The 20,528-nt window shown below is 42.9% G+C and overlaps 1 protein-coding gene across 2 annotated transcripts; it reads right to left on the bottom strand.

Moving 5' to 3' along the window:
- Positions 1 to 1,648: 1,648 nt before the first annotated feature.
- Positions 1,649 to 19,674, bottom strand: slc16a6b (solute carrier family 16 member 6b). Of its 2 annotated transcripts, none has more exons than XM_089018919.1 (6): positions 19,533 to 19,674; positions 11,392 to 11,625; positions 9,403 to 9,546; positions 8,634 to 8,762; positions 3,399 to 4,301; positions 1,649 to 3,323 (listed from the first exon to the last, which is right to left on the bottom strand). In XM_089018919.1, the coding sequence occupies exons 2-6, from the start codon at positions 11,621 to 11,623 to the stop codon at positions 3,064 to 3,066; spliced, it is 1,668 nt and encodes a 555-aa protein (XP_088875045.1). In that variant the 5' UTR covers positions 11,624 to 11,625; positions 19,533 to 19,674; the 3' UTR covers positions 1,649 to 3,063. The 2 variants fall into 2 exon arrangements, with proteins under 2 accessions (XP_088875045.1, XP_088875044.1); XM_089018918.1 differs by lacking the exon at positions 19,533 to 19,674 and adding an exon at positions 13,743 to 14,055.
- Between the last annotated feature and the right edge of the window lie 854 nt (positions 19,675 to 20,528).

The raw sequence follows: 20,528 nt of genomic DNA, 5'->3' as shown, positions 1-20,528 counted from the left end.
GAAACATCCATCCATTTTCCAGACCGCTTTATTGCCCCCCCCCCCCCCCAAAATGAAAGACAATGTTTTCTTTTTAAAAAGACTTATTGTTTATTGAGTTGTGAATGATGTTGAGGGGGCAAAAAAAAATATTATAGTCATACCTCAGCTCACGAACTTAATTGGTTCCCAGAAAGTGTGTGTAAGGCGAAAAGTTCATGTGCCAAACATTTATTTCCCATAAGAAACCGTTAACATGATAATAATCCATTGCCAGATCCCCATAAAACATAATTTTCTACTGAATAGGCCTTAGAACTACACAAAATATACATTATTTTGTGTATAATAGATGTGCTACTGGATTGTTATTAAAGAAATAAACTCTGTACTGTATAATCAAGTCATTTTATTTACCTTTGTGATGGAAGTTGTCAATGGATGGTAGCAATGGTCGACTTAGCGAACTGGTACTTGGGCAGGAACAGCTAAGTCACACAAACGTACACCTCATCCGTGTTTTTCGATGATCTGCTGCTGTCTATTAGCTATCTCGCTGGCTGGCTGGTTATCTAGTTAGCCAGCTATTTTCTGTCTATTAGCTATCTAACTAACTAGCTGGCTATCTAGCTAGCTATCTATTACCTATCAAGCTAGCTGGATAGCTCAGTCACGCTAATGCCTACCTCATACAATGAATGATGAGAGACAATAAATTGGATGACATGCCGGCTCAGTGGTCGCCCGGCCAAACAAGGTCCGCGTCAGGTGCTGGGGAACCAGAGCACCTTGATGAAAAATGGGTTACTGGAACAAAGCGGAGATGGACAAGATGCGATAACATGGCTCTGTTGGAATGCTACTACTCGAGCAACCCTAGTCAGAGGGGTTACATGCAGAGAATGGAGGCTCAATGGTTACTTCGAATCCCATAGTCACGGTTGACCACGAAACAACTAGACACAAAGTTTTCACATTGTGGATACTGTTCGGAATCATTTGTGTACGGGAATTTACCTTCAAAGCATGATTGGGCAGAAAACTATCATTTCATAAGAAGAGAGTCTTAAACACTGCATTGAACGTTTATGTAGTCTTAAAACTCAATATTCTGTGGGTCCTGCCCTGAATTCCAGTGATGATGCCAAAAATCCTGGCACTGGAGGGCACACATTTTTGCACATCGTCTGGCAGTGAATGAGTTAAGGTCTTGCTTAGTGTTCCAATATCTACAAACGGCAATTGCTATCACAACTTGAGATTGATGAGGTACAACACAAATTCCGAGGTGAAGGGCCCCAGGCTGCCACATCAGAGGAAGAGGTTAGACGAGAGATAGGGAGGCCAGCCCCAATGAATGAAATGCTGAGCGAGGCAGCAACTGACCTGAGAGATAAGATCATGGCAAGAATGAAAACTGGGCAACCAAGAAACCGATTACAATGACTATGTGAAGTACCACCTGAAAGTTTTTTCAAGATTCGTTATCCACCATGGAAAAGACGGTTGGAGGCTAAGATCAAGGCGTCTCGGAAAGATGAGTCAACTGACGGAGACTCAGAGAGGTGTGAATAAAAGGCCAATACCAAATAGGTACATGCAGATACCCATGCTTTTACAAGAATAAATCATCTAAAAAAAAAAAAAAAAAACAACAACACACTCCATCTACAAAACTCTCAACTTTTTTTTATTAAAAAAAACCCCAAAAACTATGCAATCAATACAAAGCTGGCTAGCAAATGTTTGTTTCAAAAAACAACTGGTATTGACAATAAACAAATGATAATTCGAAACAGTATAAATAAAAGGTAAACAGCAACTATGGAAAGGTTGAGGGAATTCAACTTCAGGTAAGGGTGTGCACTGTCATGAGAATGGAGGAGCATCATGTCTATCCTTACAAACATTTCCTTCAAACATTTTGCAAAAAGGAAGACATGTCTACCTCGTTCAATGTGTATCGATGCATTTTAGGTCTACATGACGTTGGACATCCACTATTTGTACAGGAAAAATCGGATCAGTCCAACCATAGTGAATATTTGTGTATAAATGACAGACATTGAAATATTTTTGAAATTATTAAAGAAAAAAAACAATTAAACATGCAAAATTGTTGACAAGTGGAGATAAACAACCGACAAGCTTTCTGTACGTAAACAAGAGGTTGCCTCTCACAAAAAAAGGTTTTTTTTAAATACTGAAAAACAAAACAAAAAAATTAAGTCTGTGAGTATGCAGAGGTCCGCTGTATTCCGAACACTGATATTTCAGATCATTATCGCTTCTCCAACATGTATGCTGTTGTGTAACAAGGTCATTTGAATGGCAATGAATATGAGCAGAGTGACAAAATATAAAAATCAATGTATTAGAGTGAAAACAAGAATTAAACTTGTGCAAAATCTTGAAATGAACATTCGCTGCCTTCGAGACACTATAAGACTAGTTCCAAGATGAGTAGGAGCTCCCTGATTCAGTTGATGACTGCAAATAATTGCTGTGACTTGAATACGCGAAATATAGTTGAACTCAGAGAAGTCAGACGAGCTGTGTGTATCGACGACATTTCAGATGACTTTTGTTTTTATATTGTCATTGCATGCACTCAGATCACGAAAATTGCACACGACCTGATGCACTTTTTTTTATGTTTCGGTCTTATTCTGCACAGACATCTCAATCTTGATGATCACGGACATGCAGACAGGTTGCATGTCTTAACCCAAGTAGGGATCTTGCGTGCACTGCACAATTTCTCTTGCTATGCTTGCTCATGTGGGGATTAATGTGGTCTCTTCATGAGTGAGGAGTGTAGCTCTAGACCTCAATGCGGAAAGTGCAAATAAAATGGAATGGATCTGGTGTTTAAGTCTTTATGAGCAGACCGTGTGTAGACTTGAAACCACATGCTCCTTCATGGCTGTCTTTGGTCTCCTTTAGAGTTGAGCTTCAAGCTTGTCAGATTGAGTGACACCTGAGATTGCAAAATGAGCAGCAGCTGTCAATAGATGGAAATTTGTTGGTTTCCTCCAGTGTCGTTTTGTTGTTTCTTTTTCATCTGCTGGGCCTCTTCCAGTCTCAAATTAAACCAGTGTCATCTCCAGACATATACTTTTTCATGGGGCTTTCCTCTACTGCCATATCCACCTCCAAAAAGTCTGGCAGGTCGTTGTCCTGGAAAGTTTTGTCTCCGTCATCCACTGGTCCACCTTTCCGGTTCTGGCACATGCCAGACTTGACTGGACCAACCAGAGCTAGACAGACGGCACTGAGCCCCATCCCGACGGCACAGGAGTAAAAAGCAGCACCATAATTATCTGTGATGTCCACCAATACACCTGGAGAGAAAGGTAACAACATTTTAGGATGGAAATACAGCCAGGACAATGTGACAAAGCCAAACAATGTTCTACCTGCTAGAGGTGGTCCGGCAAGTCCAGCAAAGCTCTGAATAAAAATGTAGACTCCCACAGATGTGGCCATTTTATCAATGCCCACCACATCCTCCTCTGCCAGCATGGGAATGTGCGTGGAGCCCACGGTGCCAAGGAAGTAGCCGTAGATGGCACAGCAGACGACCAGGCCCCAGAAGTCTCGTACGACGGTGAAGGCCACCAGCACCAGACACAAAAAAACAACACACCAGAGCAACACTAGGGTCTTTCTGCAAGGGACTTTGTTCAGCAATAAGCCGATGGACAGACGGCCAAAGATCTCGGCCACTGCCATGACAGAGAGCATATAGGACGCCATGCTGGGCTCCACGCCATGGCTTTTACTCAGTTCGACGATGTAGAGCTGAGGGGCAAAAAAGCCCAGTGTGGCGAAGAGGCCGAAGAGCGAGTAGCAAATGAAGGCACCGTCTTTCAGGACAGAGAAATCCAACAGTTTGGATTGGGTTGAAACGGGAGGACCTGATATGTTCGGCTCAGAATACACCTTGATTGGGGAGGGAGGTGTGGATGATGACAAATCCCGCTCCTCTTGGCCCTGCAGCTCCCACTCTGCCTTGATTTCTCCTCCTGCTATCCCCAAATCCACATTTGAGGCAGAAAGGGAAGTGACGCCAGAGTCCTCTGAACTCTGGGAAGTTCCTGAACTGATGGAGGTTCTGGTTTGTTCATTTTCCAGCTCATAAACATCCTGCAGGTGTTCCAGAGGGAGTTGCTCTACTATTTCATTGTCTTCCTTTTCAAGCTCGGGCCGAATGATGATTGGACGAAGAAGAAGGCCACAAGCAATAATACAAGATTGAAAAACCCCAAGCACAATGAGACAGTGTCGCCATCCGATGTGCTGCTTCAGCTTTGTGAAGGCTGTGGGGACACAAAACAAGTTTTGAGTTTTGTGCTTGACTATTGAGTCAAGCATTCATACTGAGGTTTTACATCTGATAAATAGACATTTTTGGTTAGGATGGGTGTGTTATGATTGTAGTCAGTCCAAAGTCATTATTTGGTCTTTGTTTTCCCTTCAGGGCAAGATAGTCAGTGAACATGAAAAACAATGACACAGCAAAGTTTACAAGGGCGACACGTGAGATCTTGGAAAGTGGACATATCACCGGCCTAGGAGGTCACTCTTCATTCTCTCATTAATGAGAGCACTGTGTTATAGCAGTGTCTGAAACTCATGACAAAAAGTTAGCTGACATCCTGGCAGACAAATCTGAAAAGTTGCCTGCCCGGCCATAAAGTTGCCTACTCCATTTTTCACGATTTGAAACACAATAAGATGACTAATCGCAAAAAAAAAAAAAAAAAAACACTGTTGCGAAGTACAGTCAAACCTCGGTTTTCGAACGTCTCGGTTCTCATCCCATTCGGTTTTCAACCAAAAGTGTCATATTTTTTATGCCCCGGTATACAACCGAAATTTGGTTGTCAACCAAACTGAGTGCATCTGAATGCATCACCCTCTGCTACCTTATACGTCACTTCCTTAGATGTCACGTCTTCCTCATTGTCCTCATTGTCTCATTGTGACGACACATTAATATTGTTTTTGTTTTATTTTTGCGAGAATGGAGACATATTTGGTTAAGATCTCCTGAATAATATGATTACAGACGTATAGAAGCTGTTTATTTTAATTTTCATTGAGGGTGGCCATTTCAATCATATTGTCAATGTGCTTGCATGCAATGTGTTTATCGGTGGAGCTCCGTGGATGGGTGTGTACTTAAAAATGTGACCTTTTACTCCAACGCTTAACAACACGCCTGTGTTGGAAGGACCATTAAAAGAATGAATGACTCTCTGTGTCTTTGTGTTGTCATATTATTTATTTTGTTTTTTGTTTTTTTACGTTATGGGTTGAGTGAACGCTGGCGCATGTGGCTGCCGCTGCTCACCCGCAGAAAAAATATCCTGACTGTTAAGCGTCCTTGAGAGTTTTGAAATGCGCTTATAAATGAAATGTATTATTATTATTATTTGCATGAAGACAACCAGATAAGATTAATTTCTTACTCACCCTTTTTTCCATGTTAGCGCTTTGTCCCAGCTTCAGCTTTTGGTAAATTTTCATTTTTGTTGTCATTCAAAGTGTTCTGCTTTGCACAAGGATGCTTTCAGAATCTGAATTCTAATGAACTTTCTATGCCAAGTAGGTAGAAAATCGCAAGGAATTTGTCTGCCCTAGAACACGACGCTGCACTTGTATCATAGAAAAAGACATGACAAATAAGTATGGAAAGACAGTCATGAACTCAGTGTCGGTGTCTACTCCAGTGCCAAGGTTTTTGTCATTGTCACTCAAATTCTAGGACCCACACAATATTGACTTTTAGGACTACATAAACCATCAATACGGCGTAAGAAACCTTAGACTCTCTTCTTAGAGTTAAGTTATATGGGTCTGGAGTTATATGAGCTTGAAATGGGGTCTGGTATACAAAATACAATACAAAGTGTTTGAAATAGCACTTTAACAACAGCTGAAGCTGGAACAAAGCGCTAACATGGACGAAAAGGGAAATGCTGCCCCCTGTGGAAGGGAAAAGCATTGCCAAAGGCAGTTTACGGGCACCCAAGTATAAAAAAAACAAAACCGGAACAAATTTGGTAATGGCGCTCGACTTTCTATTTTCAATTCCCGAATCAAGTCTAGCTAGCTATCAAGCTTGCTACCTAGCTATCTATTTGCTATCTATTAGCTGTCTAACTATCTAGCTAGCTGTCATTTTTCTATCTAGCTGGCTCGGTAGTTATCTATTAGCGACTGTATTTATTAGCTAGTAAGCTAGCTTTCTATCTATTTGAGTTACTTTGGGGTTGAGTGTGGCTGCCACTGCTCACCCACAGAAAAACTGATCCTGTGACTGTAAAATGGCCTTGAGAGTTTTAAAATATTATTATTATTATTATTATTATTATTATTATTATTATTATTATTATTATTATTATTACGTCTGTGTAAGCTCTCAGTCGTACAGGAGTGGTCCATCGATGAGAAGGTTTCTTCAGCCGTCATCTGTACTTTTTTGAAAGAAATTCAATCCTTCACAGATCACCTCAACTCGGTAGACATCAACATTAAATTTACTCGTGAGGACATTCAAGAGAACCAACTAGCCTTCTTGGATTGTAAAGTAATTATAAAAGAGGACAGAGCGCTCAAAACAGAAGTCTTTAGGAAGGCTACGCACACTGACCAATACTTACTTTTTGATTCTAACCACCCTTTACAACACAAACTAGGAGTTATCAGAACCCTCCAGGATAGGGCTAAACTAATACCAACAAGCATTGAAGGTAGAGAAAAGGAGTCCAAACATATCAGGAGAGCACTCACTAACTGTGGGTACCCTCAGTGGTCATTCAACAAATATCAGAAAGCAAGAATAGGGAATGAAACCAAAAATTCTGAAGATACAAAAAGGAGAGGAGTAGCAGTTTCTTGCATTGCAGGAGTTTCTGAAAAACTACAGCGTCCTTTGGCAACACAAAATTCCTACTTATTTCAAACCGATAAACACGATAAGGCAAAAATTAGTGCATCCAAAAGATAGGTTGCCAAATGAAAAAGAAAGTAATGTAGTTTATTCAATACATTGTAAGAATGAAAATTGTAAAGAGCAGTACATTGGGGAGACTCAACAAATTCTCAAAAAAGACTTTATCAACATCGCAGGGATAATACTAGTGGGCCTCAATCGGCAGTACATTTGCACCTAAAAGCTAGCAACCACTCATTTGACGACAATGAGGTTAAAATCTTAGCGAAAGAACATAGATGGTTTGAAAGGGAAGTAAAAGAAGCGATTCTCATAAAACAACTAAATCCTTCATTAAACCGGTCTGGTGGGGTGAAGTTCAATTTGGATCGTTCATACAATAGCCTGCTTAGGCAACACAGCTGAGGCAACATTAGTAATGCTGATGAGGTGATACCGGAGGGAGTGGGGCAGACAGGCCAGTTGTTAGTCAGGAATGTAGGAACAATCCAAATTTCTCCACTGTGAGACTAATAAAGGCATATCCTATCCAATCCAATCCAATCCAATCCAATCCAATCCAATCCAATCAGCGGGGCCACAGGGAGTGGTCCTCTGCTCCCCCCACCCTGAGAGTAGGGACCTATCATAGCGGTGTCCGGCGCCGCCATGTCTGGACATTAGGGATCTATAAATAGGGCCGATACGACCAGTAAGACTTTAGTTCGCTGACGAAGCCTCTTGGATAGGAGGCGAAACGTCCGACACCTTCAAAAAAGTACAGATGACGGCTGAAGAAACCTTCTCATCATTATTATTATTATTATTATTATTATTATTATTATTATTATTATTATTATTATTATTATTATTATTAAAGTGCAATATAAACCAAGCTGTATGTACTGCATTGTATTTTGCACAGCCATCCTCATTTCTAGTTCTTATAACTCCAGACCCAAATTTAGGAAGTAACTCTTTTCTCTGATGAAATAAGAGAGTCTACGTTATCTAACGCTGTATACAGACACCGTGGACGAAGACTCAAACCCAGAAAGATTGTCCCTACTGCCTACAGGAGACACAGCCATTCATGCCAAGCTGTTTATTGAGAGTAGATGCAAATTTAAGTGATACATTAGTAAAACATAGTTTTCTTGATTGGAATACCACACCCCTGGAACGTTCTGAGCCCCCAACAGCTGTAAGCAATAAAACATTGTCTTTTCCCTGAGCTGATAAATTTGTAACCTGGCTAATGAGCTCTTCCTGTGCAGGATGTTCAAGTCATAAATAACTTAGGTGATGAAGGAGTATCCCAAGTACTAAATTCTGTGCAAGGCCAGATCTAGATGAAGCTGACAGTTTAACTTGCTGTGTCTGTTGCCCTGATCGACCGCCGGTTGTCTGTGCTTCAATTGTGTATTTAGTTTCACGTGTTGACTAAGCATATAACAGCATGAAACTTTTAAATATGATAACTTCTTATTTTGTCTAATCTTTATCACAATGACAAAAACCCTGGCACTGGAGTGGGCACATTTTTGGACATGTCTGGCAGTGAATGAGTTATGAGGCGAAAACGGTTGCACTGTTTGTGGTCAGAGTCGCAATTGGATTTGAGAATGAACACTGTACATTCAGTAAATGTCAATATTTTTGAGACAATTGTTTCTGTCTTCTGAAAGTTTATGACCGAGTGAATCCTCACCTGGGGCAAATGCAAAGATGGCGAAAGATTCCCCAGAAGAAGCAGCAGACGTGACGAGAGCCCGACGCCTGGAGAAGTACTGGGCAAGAATTGTGACGGTGGGGAGGAAGGTAAGGCAGTAGCCAAAGCCTGTAAACAAAGAGGAGACAAGAAAAGGGGACATGACAGCCTCTGGCCTGCATGGTAGGAATACAGCATGGCTACGGAGTTGGGTCAAAGGTCAGGGTGTCAGGTCACTTCTGTGTCAGAGCTGGCGGGGTGCTTGGGAGGGTTCAGCTTTACTACAGCAGCTGAAAGACAAAAGCATGTAAAGACAAAAAAAAAGAGACGGGGAGAGAAGAGAAAAGGGATTGTCAAGTTAGATGTGGTCAGTTAAAAGGGAGACACGGCAGTCAGGGTGGGAGAGCTAGCAGTGCTTTCTGTCCCAAAAAAGGCCACATACAGATCTCATTACCTGAATTAACTCATCATCTAAAAAAGGAATTCAGAATCTATTACTGTCATGCAGTCAATGTACAGTACTATGTCTGAAAACATAATAATTTGCAGCAGAACTTGAGTCTGTCTTTTACAGACAGTTTTATAGACAGTGAAGTACACCTTCATTGGACAGTTCTCGAAGAAATGGATTTGGCTGTTGACACTGCGAGAAGCCCCTTTGGTTCAATATAAATTAGGTGTCAGACGAAACATGTCTGCAAAACGGTATGACCCTGTAAATGTCACCAAGCGACAGGACAGAAGAGCATATGAGGGTTGTAAAAATTACCTGTGACTATGCCAATGGTGATGTACATCTCGTTGATGGAGTTGGTGAATGCGGAAGTGATGGTACCCAAGCTGACGAGGACACCCCCCATCATTACGATGATGCGATGGCCAAAGCGGTTACTCAACATGGTGGACAGTGGAGCTGCGGGGAAGAAATACCTTAATCGTGGCTGATAAAGATCACCACAAAGATCTCCAAAGGTAAATAATCCATTTTTTGAACTTCTTTATCTTCACAAGGGTCACGGGCTGAATCGAGCCTATCACAGCTGTCATCGAGCAGTAGGCGGTGACAGCTGAACCTGTTGCCAGCCAATCGCAGTGCACACAGAAACAAACAACCATCCACACTCACACTCCCACCTAGGCACAATTTGGAGTGTTCAATCAGCCTGCCATGCATGTTTTTGAAATGTGGGAGGACACCGGAGAACCCGGGAAAACCCACGCAAGCACCGGTATAACATGAAACTCCACACATGAGCTGGGATTGAGCCTCTGCACTGTGAGGGCAGCGTGCTCAGCACTCAACCAGTATCAAATCATGAAGCACAAAATACTCATACTCATTCCATTTTCATAAATGTCTGTTTCTTTCTTGTATTAAAACATTCTGATTGTGTTTATTACAGCCTGCCATTGTTTTAAATAAAACATGACATAAAAAAGATCAGTACAAATCATGTCATGAGTCATTCGGTTGCATTAGGAAGAAAATATACACATTCCAACACAATTCTGGTTTGCGTGAGATTTATCACATCTGCCCTTGTTAGGCTGATGAGTTTTGGTCGTTCAACTGAAGCCTTCACAGAATCCTGCAGCGTAGTTTGGATGCAAATGTACCTTGCAATTAATGTTATTCATAACATGCCACTGAGGTTTTGACTTTTTGCTCTGTTGCAATATTGAAGATAGCAAGTCATCATATGTTCTGCTCCATGAAACACATGTAATGCTCAGCGGTAAGTTTAGTTCCTTAATTCAACTAAATGTAATCATTTTCAATGGGTATCCTTAATACATAATACACACCAGAAAATGATAGCAATGAACATTTTTACCCTTTCGGGGACATTTGTAGATATTTATAAACACTCATGATACACACCCTAAACAGGCTTTTGGGTTTTGGATGAATACTGTTTAACCCAGGTGTCGGGAACCTATGGCTCGCAAGCCATATATGGCTCTTTTGATGATTGAATCTGGCTCGCCGGTAAAACTAAATACTGTACTGTACATATTCCCGCTTTTTCGCTGTTCATTTCCTGTTTGGGCGGCAGTTGGCGGAAAGCGCAATTTTGTTTGGAAGATACTGACCTATGGCCGTTGATGTTGAAACAGGTAAACGCCCCTTTTAAATAAGCCTGAAGAGTAAAAAAAAAGACTAGTCGAGTATCATACACTTAAATGGATGGAAGGATTCGCCTTCGTGGAGAGAAAAAGTTGTGCCGTGATTCTAATTTGCAATGAAACAATACCATGAATGAAACAGTTGAATATCAGTGGCACTTTGACAAGCCCCATGCTAACGTTAGCATCAATATACTTCTGTGAGACAGCAGAAAGCAAGCGTGCAAGCTCATGAGCAGTGTGCAGCCTAGCTAGCAGTAGCTTCGCCTATGGACTTTGTTGACTTTCATTCTGATCGTTCGGCTGGATTTTTTTTAACCAATCATGAGGAACAGAAAACTATTCATATTAATGGTGAGTATTATCACAAAGTTATTTTAAATAATATATTCTGACATTTTGTTGAAATCGTATGTGTGTGTGTGTGCGTGCGCGCACACGCACGTGCGCGCGCGCGTGTGTATGTGTCTCTCACTGAAAAACATTTCTAAATATTTTACTTTTATCTTTCTTAGTCAAAAAGGTTCCCGACCCCTGGTTTAACCCTTTCAGGGACAGTGGTTACAGGTTATCCTATTTGGTGTATGAAAGCGTGAATAGAAGAAGAAAGCAACCAAACATACACCCTCACCGGTAAAAGTGAAGATGAAGACGCAGATGGAGATGACCCATGAAACCCGACTGTTACTCTCCTCAAACTCCTCCATCAAATCCTGGAGAAAGATCCCCAGGCTCTTAATAGCCCCATAGGAGCAGATCTCCACAATGAAGAATGTGGCAGCTACAACCCAGGCCCAGCCACCTTCAGGAACCTCCGTGTAGACATTCGGACCCAGGCAACCACGTGAAATGGAAGCCTTCATGACTGCGACAAGAACAGAATACATTAGCACAATAAAGTACCTGTAACAGATTTTGATTAGGTGGGTTTTCAATGGTGGAGTATGTCATTGTTTTCTGTCACTACGGTTGAACCATCTGTTTGCCATTTTATACAATGCATGGGTTGTACATTTTGGTTCAGTGTTTAATTTTCTACGATTGTGTCTCCCTCTTTTTCTGGAGTTGTGGACCTTTTTTTTCCGACAATGACAATAAAGTGGGCAGCCCGCGAGTCAAGTGGTTAGCACGCCAGTTTTCACGGTGCAGAGGTCGCGAGTTCAAGCCTCCCTGTGTGGCGTTTGCATGTTCTCCTCGGGCCAGCGCCCCGCGACCATAGTAAGAATTAAGCTGTACGGATAATGGATGGATGGATGACAATTAAGAATTTCCATACTATCCTATTCTAGCCATAGCAAATGTTATTTTGTGATACATGACTATTTCACGTACATTTGATGTGATGTTTTGGGAAAGTCACGGTCATTCAAATGTACCATGACATGGTAAATACATACCTGTCAGTCACTGAAGTTATTAGGGGTGCCATGATTCATTGGAGCACAAGTGTGAATAATTCGTGTTGTGTGGAAATTTAAATACAAATTCAAATCTAACCAAGGCTTGCCAAGAATAGACAATAATGTGTCTGTGAAAACAAGAAACAAAACCCAACTGACATGTAGTAGTTGCGTTAGGTTTATACTGTCTTCTTATTATCTAATTTGTAATGGATTATTTTATTACAGACAACGGTTTTTAGGTTGTTTAATTACCTGACATGTTGTGGCGTGCACTTCCGCCTTCATCAGAGTGTCACGGAAGAAACCCAATTTAGTTTCTTTCTTTGGTTTGACATAAGACCATCATGGCACAACATATAAGTGAGTTTTGATTAACCAGTGGAACATCTGCTAAACACCAATTGGGGATCAGCTTTGATTATTGGACTGTTAATTCATTTTTATAAAAATCTAGCCATTTACAGTACATATATCCTTCAAGGGTTGCACAAGAAAATCCTGCGGCACCAAAGCAGACTGGCAAAATACAGGACCACATTGTTGGAATATGCATGAAAATGGCTCTAAATGTATGTCTCCCGTGCTCAACAGCACCTCATTAACCTATGCTGCAAAAATGTCCCCAAATAATATTGAGTCATCCAGAGTTCAATCTCAGTGAGATTATGTCAAAGTACAGAAAGCTGCCTACCTACCTACCTACCTACCTACCTACCTACCTACCTACCTACCTACCTACCTACCCACCCTTCCATCCATCCATCCGAACCCGCCCTAACATCCGTATGTATGTATGTATGTATGTATGTATGCATGTATGCATGTATGTATGTATGTATGTATGTATGTATGTATGTATGTATGTATGTATGTATGTATGTATGTATGTATGTATGTACGTACGTACGTATGGACATACATACATACATACATACATACATACATACATACATACATACATACATACATACATACATACATACATACATACATACATACATACATACACACGTACACTCATACATACGTACACGCTTACACGTATACACGCATACACACGTACACGCATACACACATTTGTGATGCATTCAACTTGGCACATAGTGGGTGTCGTGGTGGGAGTTGTACGCATACTGCGCTTCCACACGATGAATATTTTTTTCTTTAATTTTTCGGTCTTTATATATTGCAAATGCGGCCATTAAATCAATGCGTGCTATGTGGTTCGAGACATCTGCAGTGCAGAAGGGATGGTGATCCAAGTGTGCGGCATCCCAGGGGCGGCAAAGCAGGGTACAAGATGACTCGAAACTGCCCGCAGCACTTACTGTCCTGTGCTGTTTGTATCCGGTGGCTGACATTCCGATTTTTACCTCCATTTTACATCTACAATTCACTTAAATGTGCACCACGATGCAGGCACCGCTGTGTTACTGTGCCCTGTTCTATACGTTGAACCTATGTAACAGACAAAGCGCATCCCACACGAAAGCAGTCACAAAGCAACCCGCGGAGCTAGAGGAACCAACCGAGGTCACACAGCGTCTGTCCACGGCGGTCGCGAAGATAACTTACTTACCTGCAAAGCGGTAACTGTGGGAGAGTAGCACTTGAACAGAGGAAGCGTTGCAAGCTCGTGCAAACTAACACAAATTCTTCCTCATTGCTTTACTGCTCTACTTGATCGTGAGGAATCGTACACGAGGCTGCCCACGGAACATCCCATTGCATTAGGTTACTTGTGTCACGGCTGAGACACGGACAGTCGCTAACGTTTTGGTTTAAATGACAAATGTGGCGGCGGAAACGGCGGCATCTTCTCATCCGCACTTCTTGTAGCCGGTCTGGCAATGTACTCCTGCCTGTTTTGACAGCTCTTTACCGGCTCAAGCTGGTATTCAAACGCGGACGCGCAAACTTGTCCGTCATGAACGCGCAGAGCTCAGAACGCGGTTGCGTGCAATTTAGAGATGCACGCAACAACCGGGCCGTTATGTGAGGGGGCAAAACAATTCCAATAATTTTAACTGGTCTTATCAGACTGATATTGGGTTCTTTTGAATATGGTGTACAGTTGTGTACTGGTGGTAAAATATTCGATTTCATTTGAAACAAATATTCGATATAGGTACGTAGCAGTGAGATGCAGATTAGTGTCTCCTTTAAAGGACAACCGACGTCACTTTTTTGTTTTTTTAACTGACACCAGAAAAACGTTTTATAACATCTAAAATACCCAAAACACGCAGTATGATATTTTAGTCAAATGCAAAACACCAATAAAAATGACTTAAAGTGTCCAAAATCTGCAAAAAAATTGAGCTGCAAATTGGGCATTTTCAGAAAGTCCCGCCCCCAGTTCGTGACGTCACGCCAAGACGTCTTGCATTCCTAGTGAATCAAAACAATGGCTTCAGATTCGGAGAATATGCTTTCTTGTTACACATCCAATTATGAATATGATTCAAATACAAATGTAGTTCTGAAGAGGAAAGCATACATGTTTGCAATCGATTAAATAAGTTATTTGTGCCATTTTGAGGCAACATTGGGGGAAAATCCATCACCCAAAAAAAGAGGCACAAAATGGCAACATCCTGTGGCCACCTCCGTTTACAACAGGCTGATAAATTCCTTATATGGCGCTTGAACGCCCTCTTCTGGCCTTCTGGCAGCTTTTGGGTGGAACACGAGGTCCCCAGACAAAACAAGTACAGCAAAATACATTGACGTGATGGAAGGACCGCTACAATGCGTCTTTTTTACGTCACGTAGGGACTCGTCACCAACTCAAAAACAAGACTTCATGAATATTCCGTGTGAGTCTTAAAACGTAAAATATTGCGATATGCGGTGGAATCTTTGTAAAATACACTCAGTAGAAGTCATTTGAAGCCATTTTACAAATCATGGACACAAATTGTCCGGAGACGTCGGTTGTACTTTAAAATGGCTTATTCACGCGATTGTCCATGTGCAGTACTTCGTGATAGAAAAACTTGGCCTCTTTGTGCTTTTATGCTGAAGAACTGAACCATATAACAAAACGCGTACACGGACAACGAACCTTGGCGCGTAGTCGCTCCTGCACGGGAACATCAATTTGAGGCGTTTGTTCTTTTTCCGATAGCACATTGAAATATCATCCATATCAAACTCAATTTTTCCGGGTAAAATAATTCAACGCAGAAGTTGAACGAGGGTGCACTGGTCGTACAACGAATGTGCACCAAAAAAGAACAACCACTAAGCTGTAATAATACACCGAGGATGTTTTACAAGTGACATTTCCCACGACTTGCATAAAGATTTATATTTCTGTGCACTTGTCCAGTGGTCTCAACCCATTTTCAACAAAATATTTCTTTTTCAGCCAAGTACTGTACATACTGTAACGTCCAGTGCTTGTGAGTTGCATGTGTGGGGGCTGGGCTAGTCGGGGAGCATGACATCACGGAGAGAAGGGAGGACCGGACAACGAGTAGTCCGAGAGAGAGCATGCATGACTGCGCGTGAGTTGTGGCATAACAACTCCAGTATGATTGCACTAACTGCAACGTTTGCTTAATAAAATCCTGACCAGCTGTGCCAGCGATTGTGTGCATCCTTTATCACGCCGAGGGGCATTACATTAGTGTCAGATGCTCCTGATTCACCCCGTCGCTCATCCAACTTTTGAGGGAGGATGTTCCGTGACGACGCTACCCGGCAGAAGGTAAAGGGGGAGGCCTTGCCATGCGGAATTGACGTGTCGGAGTCAAGTGGCGTGGAGCGCGATCGTCTTTACGCTGGCAATCCGCACCAGAATGGGCACGAGCCTGCCATTACGACAAGTGCAGCCATCGCCGCGAGGAGCGATGAGAGCATTAATGGCGACGCCCTTGGTCTCGCGTGGCCCTCCATAAAGGCGCCAAAATTCTCCAGGAAGGGAACTTGGGAGGCGTATTTGGCACAGTTCGAATTGGTGGCCCACGCATCAAACTGGCCGGACAAGATGAAGGCGGTGCAGTTAGCGCTTTTACTGACTGTCATGATCTGGTTGGCGACCAACGGGTGACGCTGTCGGTCCCGCCTGCACATGCACAGGTGCTGGTCGTCCCGAGCCTTGGCGGACTGCCACGTTCGGATTGGCGACCACCGGGTAGCGCTGTCAGCCCTGCCTCTGCCTCGCAGGTGCTGGTCGTTACAATTAGTGACACTTAAAAGGACTCCTGGCACAACCATCTGGTGTCGGGTCATTGTTTGTTTTGTTTGTTGTATGCAATTGTATGCACTGTGTATGCATTGTATGCTGTGCATGTGTTTGTTTAATCTTGGCAGACTTTTACTCTTGGTCTTTATTTGATACTTTGTATTTTTTTCTGTTTGATTGACTTTGATGTATTAGATTTTGTTCCAGTTGACTTTATTTTAATAGAATTTCTCAAACACAACCTGCTGCTCCCTCCTGCCTGCTTTTTGGGATCCACATCTGCCATCACCACCTTGCAAACCGTGACACTGACTGAGGAGGCTACGTCCTGTCTGCTGCTACTGAGCCCTGGACAGCCTTGGTGGACACTGGGTCCTCAGTCACGATCGTGAGGCCTGACGTTGTTCCAGCAAGAACCGTCTTAAAGTCGACACGCACAAAACTGAGGACAGTGACTGGTGAAACGGCCAAGATGAAGGGCAAAGGGACATTTGTTTTTGCCCTGGGGGGTTCCTCAACAACCCACTCAGCTTGGGTAGCTGACATGAGTGTATACTCGGACGGGACTTTTTAAAAGCACACAAAATGTGTGGTGGACTTGGGGGCTGGGGTGCTCACCCTGCCAGGTGGCCAGCATGTCCAGCTGATCACGGCATCTCGACAGGGTACCCCAGGGGTGGCCATCAACACAGCAGACGCTTCAGCAGTGCTGTCCGCTCTGCCCTTGTCGGAAGATCGGGTAGAGGTCACTCGCCCGGTGATGGAATGCCCACCAGAGGGAGCAATAACATCAAGAGAGGTGGAGATCCATGGAGAAGCGGCTGCCTCTGGGCCAACATGCTGCACCTTGGAGGCTGTGGACACTGCAGAGTGGGCTACAAAGCAAGAAGAAGACCACGAGCTCAACCCGGTGCGGTGGTGGGTCCAGAGTGGCAGGAGGCCACCGTGGAAAGACGTGATGGGACTCTCTGCTGCTTCCAAAGGCCTTTGGAGCAGGTTTGCTGTGCTACGCATAAAGGATGCTGTGCTGCAGCATGCTTCGAGAGAACCTGCTGCTGGGGAAGAGAGGTGGCAGGTGGTCGTGCCAAAAGCTCTTCGAGAGACTGTGCTGAGAGCATGTCATAAGGGCACTGGCTTAGGACACCATAGCCGTGCAAAGACCCTCCGACAGCTCCGCCAAGTGTTCTACTGGGGACACCATCGACACGACGTGGATGACTTCTGCCGGCGCTGTGAGGAGTGTGCGGCCGGCAAGACACTTCAAGCCGAGTCGCACGCACCACTTCAGGCATTTGGGAGACCTCCGGGCTGCTCGGGGGACCAGCCGGCGATGGAGTTTTCCCACAGACGGCGGGGTCGGTTGCAGAAAGCCAGTGCGTGTCGAAAGCGAGATTGTGACGCGAGGGGCAGAACTTCCGTGCTGGGGATCCGCCTTCCACCAGTCGTGTCCCGGGTCAACCAGCGCGAGGCAGAATTGACTCAGAGCCAGGTCGACCACAAGGACACAAGGGCCACAACAGCTATGGCTGGAGGATTTTTTTTGTTGACCCCTCGGGGCGAGGGTTTCATAAAGGGGAGGGTAGTGTAACGTCCAGTGCTTGTGAGGTGCATGTTTGGGGGCTGGGCTAATCGGGGGAGCATGACATCACGGAGAGAAGGGAGGACCCGACAACGAGTAGTCCGAGAGAGAGCATGCATGACTGCGCGTGAGTTGTGGCATAACAACAACTCCAGTATGATTGTGCTAACTGCAACATTTGCTTAACAAAAGCCTGACCAGCTTTGCCAGCGATTGTGCGCATCCTTTATAACGCCGAGGGGCATTACAATACTAACCAGCCCAAAGCATTTTGGGATTGGGAATAGAGTGCAGTGCAATCGAGGTCTGATTTATTAAACTCATTTGGAGTGATGCTAGAGTTCTTCGGGAATACATACAGAACAACAATTTGAAAAAAAATACAAAATTGTCCTCTTTTGGATCATACAACAGACCTTCTAAGACAAAATAAAAAATATGAATTTAGTTATAGATAAAAGCCAGAAACTGCTAAAGAAAAATATTCTCTTAATATTGACACTTTGAGAGGTTTTATTGTATTTGCCCATTCAAATGTAATTTTTGGATTAGACGCCCAACAAAAGTTATTGAAATTGCTCCGACCTACTCTAAATGGTGTTGGTTGCTTAACTACTTTTTACATTTTCCTACTCTCATATGGTATAATCCTACTTCTTCTGTCATATTTATACCCAATTGACATTTTGTGACACGATAAAATTCTTTTAAAATGTGCGTGTGTGTGTGCGTGCGTGTGCGTGCGTGTGCGTGCGTGCGTGCGTGTGCGTGCGGGCGGGCGTGGTAGAAAGACAGCCATTAACTGTACACTTTTTCCCTTAATTAAAGTTTAGTCGACTGACTTGCATATCGTTTATGGGCAGAGTTGCCACATTTAAGATGGCGGATGCAATTACGTAAACGTGTACAAGGACTTATCCACGCAAAACGAGGTCTGCGTCAGTTGACGTCTACGAAACAGGTTTGTTCCAGTTGAGAAGCAATAAACCGGCTCGCACCGCTTTTGGCGTTCGCGAAGGAAGCCGGATCCGAGAATTAAATGAGTCATCACGTGTGAAATTTAGTACCGTAGTTGGAAGAAAATGTTACCGTCTTTGAAATTATTTCCCCCAAACATGAGTCTTGAGTCAGACACTGACACAGTTACAGCAGTGAGCTGATGCGTGGGATGGAAAAACAGGATCAGACGTTCAATGTAAAAGCCATCCGTGGTCCTTTTATTGTTAGGTCCAAACAAGAACAACGTTGCAAAGCCATAATCACACCAGGTTGATTGTGAGTGTCTTAAAATATTTGTAAAAATAATACATCACGCAAATTATTGGAAAATCAAAATAAACTAAGATTTATTTTTACTATATTTCGACATTTTAGTAATACAGCGCCAGAACCCCCCCAACTCCACAGTAATACCTTGTTAAAATATACAATTAAAACTTGTAAAAAACATACACCCAATCCACAACCATCTAAATGTGTGTGGATGTAAACTGCTTTTTCAAATTATGAGGACATTTTCCAATAAAAGTACACATTTACATATCGAATGCAATGACTACAATAAGGCATTATTGTTATTTACAGTATGAATCACTCACCTGCTATTGGCTGAGGCTAATGCTTCGGATATGTGACGCAAAAGAGCCCTAAACTACCCTGTTGCTTCAGTTTAAGTCAAAAGGGAGTTATGAGAGGTGGGCATGTATTGAAATGTTGGCCAGCCCTCAAATCCGATTGGACCTCGAAATACCCATTCAAAACCACTGACAAATGGCCAAAATAGGTTGAGGATTAGGAGGAGACCCTGTGTGTGAGCGGTGTGTGTGTGTGTGTGTGTGTTTGTGTGTGTGTGTGTGTGTGTGTGCGTGCATGCATGTGTGCGCGCGTGTGTGTGAGTTTGTATGACTAGCCTTGTGAGAACCACTAACATTTTATACCGCACGTAGTGAGGACATTTTTGACAAGTGAGGACCTTTTGGCCGAGATCCTCACAAGTCGGACGTTTCGCTTCTTATCCAAGAAACTTCGTCAGCAAAGTTTGCTGACGGCTGAAGAAACCTTTTCATCGATTCTGATATTTTGTTAAAGTGGTTCCTGACCCCTGTTCTAGAGGGTCTATATATGGATCTGTTAAAGTTTCAGAAAGGCCATCACAAATTCACCCAAAATGATTTTTGGTGTGTATTTTCATTTCACTTGGATATACACACTTTTTACTCACTGTGTGTGTGTTTATGTGTGCGTGTGTGTGTGTGTGTGTGTGTGTGTGTGTGTGTGTGTGTGTGTGTGTGTGTGTGGTTAATGAGAGGAAAACGTTCACACCACAAAAAGTAAAACGGTATTTAACCAAATTCACCACAGACGTGAGGACTTTGAATGTACCCATTCAGAGTCCTCACTCCTGCTGTTATTTCAGTTTCAAGTGCACTTTATTTCTTTGTTTTTAAAGAAGTTGAAGTGGGAAATGGGGTGACATTTATTTACTGAGGTGTTTACTGTAACTGCAAAAATGTTTCATCAAAAACTGTACATAGTGCAAGTATAAAGAGAACGCACATTGATATATGTAGCTGTATTGCATCAACATAAGGTGG

This window comes from Hippocampus bargibanti, linkage group LG17 (genome assembly GCF_051943395.1).
Source record: "Hippocampus bargibanti isolate YZ-2025 linkage group LG17, ASM5194339v1, whole genome shotgun sequence".
In the NCBI taxonomy this organism is placed as follows: Eukaryota; Metazoa; Chordata; class Actinopteri; order Syngnathiformes; family Syngnathidae; genus Hippocampus; species Hippocampus bargibanti.
The sequence above is the reverse complement of the archived record's forward strand: the minus strand, read 5'-3'. Positions and strand labels throughout refer to the sequence as shown.